This window comes from Rhagoletis pomonella, unplaced genomic scaffold (assembly GCF_013731165.1).
Source record: "Rhagoletis pomonella isolate Grant_MI unplaced genomic scaffold, Rhpom_1.0 Rhpom_scaffold_00019, whole genome shotgun sequence".
NCBI classification, from domain to species: Eukaryota; Metazoa; Arthropoda; class Insecta; order Diptera; family Tephritidae; genus Rhagoletis; species Rhagoletis pomonella.
Window position 1 is genome coordinate 939,469 of NW_023458573.1, and position 5,284 is coordinate 944,752.

Below are 5,284 nucleotides of genomic sequence, written 5' to 3' on the forward strand. Positions count from 1 at the left end.
AGAATACGAGACCAGGACCGAATCCTCCCCCATTCTTCCCTTTAGGGGATACTTGTCTGGAAATGATTCTTTAGTCCCGTAGGCTGGACTGTGTAGTCCAGACGCCTTAAGTCCTCTGGAAGATCTTCCAAAATTCTAGAGTGCCCAAACTTCGTGTCACTCCATTTGATTAGTGCATTTTATCTAATAGTATTACAGCTTGCCTGTAGTTTACCATATAGGTCCACAGGTAGCAAGTGAAGCAAGGTCTCTAGGGCTTTAATCGGCGTCGATAGTAACGCTCCCGTGACCGTCATGCATACCACCCTTTGGACCGCTGTTAATTTGTTTCTTATTATAGATTTACCTACGGACCTACGGCCACCAAACCGTTATGCCATAGAATAGAATGGGACGCACAACCGCTGTGTATATCCAGTTCACAATGTGAGGCTGCAATCCCCATTTTTTCCCAATCGCCGATTCACAGGCATACATAGCAGTTATAGCTTTCTTGTAGCGCTCTTCTATATTGCGCCGCCAATTTAACTTTTTGTCAAGAATAGCGCCCAGATATCTAATCTCCTCCGGGAAAGTCAGTGCGATACCGTTCAAGGAAGGAGGTTGTAGCCGGACAGCTTTCGTTTTCTTTGAAAACAGAACCATGGCCGTTTTTGCCGTATTGACACTAAGTCCTACTTCTTTAGACCAGGTATCCACGACGCGTAAGGCGCTTTGAACTAAGTCACATAGAACTTGGGGGTACTTACCAATTGCCGTCAGGGCAAGATCATCCGCGTAAACTATGACTTGGCAACCTGTACCTTGCAACCGTGACAGCAGGGTATCCACCGTTAGATTCCAAAGAAGTGGGGAGAGAACACCACCTTGTGGGGTTCCGCGACTTGCATATCTTGTTATAGATACCTGCCCCATCTCCGAATAAATAGCTCTACTGCCTAAGAGGCGATGAACCAACTCGACCATAGGGTGATCCAGCCCAAGGCGAATTCGGGCTTGAAGAACTGCTCCCGGGAGAACATTATTGAAGGCACCCTCGATATCTAGGAACACGCCTAGTGCAATTTCCTTAAAAGCGAAAGCCTTTCAATGGTGCGGACAATATTATGCAAAGCTGTATCCACAGATTTACCTTTCCAGTAGGCTTGTTGGCAGCTAGCGAGATTATTTACATCAATTTCCAGAACCTTGAGAAAGAAAGAAGTAAGGCTTATCGGTCGAAAGTCACTTGGTTTAACTGGGAGAGTCTACCTCCCTTGGGAATAAAAACAACTTTCGCCAGGGTCCCGCCCTTGGTATGAAGCTAAGTTTAACACAAGCCTTATAGATTAAGACAAGTATCGGACATAAAACGTCAGATGCTGACTGAAGTTGGGCAGGGCAAATACCATCCATGCCTGGAGATTTGTAGGGCTGGAAGGACTTTATGGCCCAGTCTACCCTTTTTACACCAATGAAGTCCGCTGAAGTCGATGGCCATTCAGAGATAAAGATTCAGGAAAGTGCGCGTTCATTAGGACTTCAAGCATTTCCTCACGAGAGACGACCAGTCACCATTTGGTTTCTGAATATACGTCGGGTTCGTCGGAATTTTCGCAAGCACCTTTCGCAGGCGATTTCCCTCCGACTGGCCCTCTATACTCTCGCAGTAATTCTTCCAGGAGTCCCTTTGAGCTTTACTGGTGGAATTTTTTAATTTCTTCAGGGCTGCCTTGTATGCAGTCCCAGAACCATCGCGCTTTGTCACATTAAAGAGTTTCCTGATTTATTTCCGTAGAGAGGCGATTTCTTTGCTCCACCATTGTGGCTTCTTCAATTTGTTCCGATGAGCTTAACTCGCCGAGAGAAGCAAGGTTTGCGAGAGAAGGCTCCGCTTCATCAGAAGGTGACAGTAAGCCTAGCCTACTGAGAGAAGCGTTATTGAGTAAATTCCTCAGAGTACTTTCCTAAACTTAGTCCAGTCAGTACGTCCCTTATTTCTGTAAGCGTCCGAGGACGGAAGTTCAAAGGAGATTACAAATGAGAGATACATGTTATCAGAGAATGAATGGTCGTTCAGTACCTTCCACTCCCTAATACCCTCAAAGAAAGAGCTAGACGTTAAGGTAATATCGAATACCTCCTTCCTAACAAAAGTGGGTTTATCACCAATATTACAGATGGCTAAATTACATAATAATATAAAATCAAGTAACAACTCACCCCTGGGGTTGATGTCGGTAGATCCCCATACCGCATGATGCGCATTTGCAGCGGCCCCGATAACTATGGGCAACTTTTTCGAGTTGGCTTCTTTCACCACGTCCAGTAACCGAGCGGGAGGGCAGTCTTGGCGATCGTAGGCCATGTAGGTACTGACCAGCCAGAGTGTTGTGGATTGACTTTCCACAGAGATGCTCAGCGTGTCTTCATCGCTGAACTGTGTGAGTAAATTATAAGAAGCACCTTTTTGATTAATATACATGCTCTGATTTTACCTGCCACAGGGGCCAACACTATGCGGTAAGCATCAGAGTTAAGACCACAAACCCTGTGCTTAACAACCCAGGGCTCGTGGACAAAAACTAGCTCTTCCCCTCTATCAGGAGCACAGCTGCAGAAGCTGCTTTAGAGTGATGACGGTTTATTTGTAGAACCTTCATCCACAGCTTATAAAACTTCGTCCCCGTCCATCAATTCTGGCGGGGTTCTATCGAACGCCTCAAAGATGGTATCATCGGCGTCCACTATCTATTTCCGCTGCCGAGTCTGACCTCACCACCGAGCAAGTGGCCTCGAGAACCTCCTGGACCTCTTGGTTAGAAGCAGGACCGCTCAAGGCGTTTTTTGCTCCAGATATAAGGCCGCCTTAAGGCGGAGGGCTGTCAGCATCGGGTTCACCCTCATTTTACCCTCATTCCCTTTTTGGGTTTTGGGGGTAATGGAGTAAAAGCCGTAGCTAATTACTCCCTTACAGTCAGCAAGGATTAGGGGAGACTCATCCAAGGTGATGTAATGTTGCTGCTCCTTAATAAGGCATTGACATTGAGCCACTAACTCGTGCTTATGGGCCATTTTGGAGTTTAAGCCTTAACTCTACTCTTAAACTCGGAGTTTACCATACAAAAAATTTCGTTAAACTCTCCTTAAACACCACTTTTATTTGGAGTTTATGCGAATACAACCCTTGTTTTGACCCGATTCGGTTTGTGTCTTTGATAATCCAAACTTGCAACCAACTTGCCGACACTTAGTCTGTTCCCGTACTGCAGGATTTAATCAGAATTAGTCCGAAGTCGTTCTGTGCACGTAAGTCTAGAATATCAACAATCTAGCCATGCAAAAACCAAAAATGTGGCTCGACAGAACTTTTTGTGCTGATTTCAACCCTACCAAAATTACCTGGCGAAATTAATATATAAAAAAGATATCAATGGTTAAAGTTAAATTTTCTGATTTTTTTTAATATTAATATCTTCTCAACAACATAACCTATTAAAAAGCTAATGACGTCAAAATAAAGATAATTAATTTTTCTTTCATGTATTTATATAATTTATATGCCTTTTTTTATTTTTAGTGCAGAAATACTAAAAATCCAATTAAATAAAAATATATATTTTTAAATGTAGTTTATATAAAATAAGTTCTAAAACTGGTTATAGTATATACCTTGCATAAAAGGCATTTAAATTATGTTGAAACTAGCATCAATAATTTTTTAATCGGTTAACTAGTTTCGGAGATATAAAACATATAAGAAATAGTTAAGTTGAACTTTAACCTCTTTTATTGGCTTTGGTTTTTATTTGCACCAAATAATTTTGGTATGGTTGAAATTTGCGTCAAAAGCTTGTTTTTTTTATAGGTAAACGGTTGGTATTCTAGACTTATGTGTGTCTGTGTTAACTCGTGTAGTATGGGAACAGACTAAATGAGAATAAGAAAAAGTAAACAAAAAAATGTCAAATTAAACTCTGAGTTTCTTAAACACCCCAATGTGAACGCTTGACAGTTGTTCATAAACTCAAAACGTTAAACTCGAGTTAATGGCTCAATGAGAACGTAATATAACCTCGCTGACCAACCAAGGGCTTGTAGTACATCATTTGAGATCTGGATGATGTCCAGAATCTCCTCAGGACTCGAGGGTTCCTCTGGGACCGAGGCTGTGGCTCGCGGCTTACAAGGAATTTCGTCCCTGTGCACTGCCACCAAGTCAGCGCGCGGCCACAGCTCCCTTAGAGAAGAAATTGCTTCCTTATAAAATCACGCCGACCGTTCATCAGCGCAGGAAATTAATTTGATGCGGCCTTGGTAGAGACCTGCATCGCGGACAGTTGGCGCAGGGCCAGGATCATTCCGGAGAATCTCCTTGTACACCCGGCAGAGACCCATCAGGACGGACCTCCTGTTGTAGGCCGTCAGGTTTCCTTCCGGGTGTCCCCTATCCATAACTGCCAAGATCAAGTAGTCCTTGACCACATCGCTGAAAGCCCTCAGAGCCCTTGGAGGGTTAAGAGGGCTGTTGGTGTTAGAGCCTCTTAGGAGCAGCATCCATGTTCCCTAGGACGGGACTGAGTGGGTGCAGGTTGTTGGCGGCATTTTCTTCCTGAGTTTGCTCACGACTTTTGGAGAGAATGCCCCTCGCCCACTCAAACACTTCCCTCATATTCTCGGGAACCGGGTCATTGCCGAACTTCCTTAGCGGGACGCCTTTGTGTTCATCCGACTTCTTACCCTCAAGGGGCTTCCGGTCGGTGGTGCTGTCCATGCACGACTTCCGGGTGCCAGCACCGCCTTCACCCGGTGCCGCTTTGGAACTACTCTCAAGGGGTGTATTCGCATCTATCTGAGGTGTGGACGACTGACACTAGAGGTCAATTTGCCGTGCAGGCTCCGCTTGCAACCCAGGTGCCAGCTGGCCACTACTCACCAGGGGTTTGTTGCTACTGAGGCCGGGAGCAACATTCTGTATAGTTAGCTGTTTAGGCTCCTTCGGGACCGACCCAGCGGCTGCCGAAGATGTAGTATTTTTACCCGTGCAGGGATCCGGGGCTACATTTTCCGAATTCATTACAACTGGTTCGGCGACCGAATATGTGGGTAAGGGGAAAAAAACGGTCGGCCTCAGCATAGCCCCGTGCTGAGGTAAGTCCACCGTTACTCCCGCAGGCGGACTGGTATCCGGGAGGCGCCATTAGAATACAGTCGGAAAGCCCCCTGACTGCAAATCATCCAATGGGCACGGCGACGCATGACACCCTGGTTTAGGGGGGGCGTTTTAACCCTACCGCATAGTACC

At 45.4% G+C, this 5,284-nt stretch overlaps 1 protein-coding gene across 1 annotated transcript in view; it reads right to left on the minus strand.

Annotated features, from left to right (window-relative positions):
* Nucleotides 1-5,056, minus strand: part of LOC118749550 — a 9,674-nt gene extending 4,618 nt beyond the window's left edge. Inside the window, exons 1-2 of the mRNA XM_036484354.1 lie at nt 4,916-5,056; nt 2,234-2,419 (exon numbers count right to left, since the gene is read on the minus strand). Of these exons, the coding sequence (XP_036340247.1) occupies nt 2,234-2,419; nt 4,916-5,056 (327 nt within the window). The remainder of the gene's footprint in view (nt 1-2,233; nt 2,420-4,915) is intronic.
* Nucleotides 5,057-5,284: the final 228 nt, after the last annotated feature.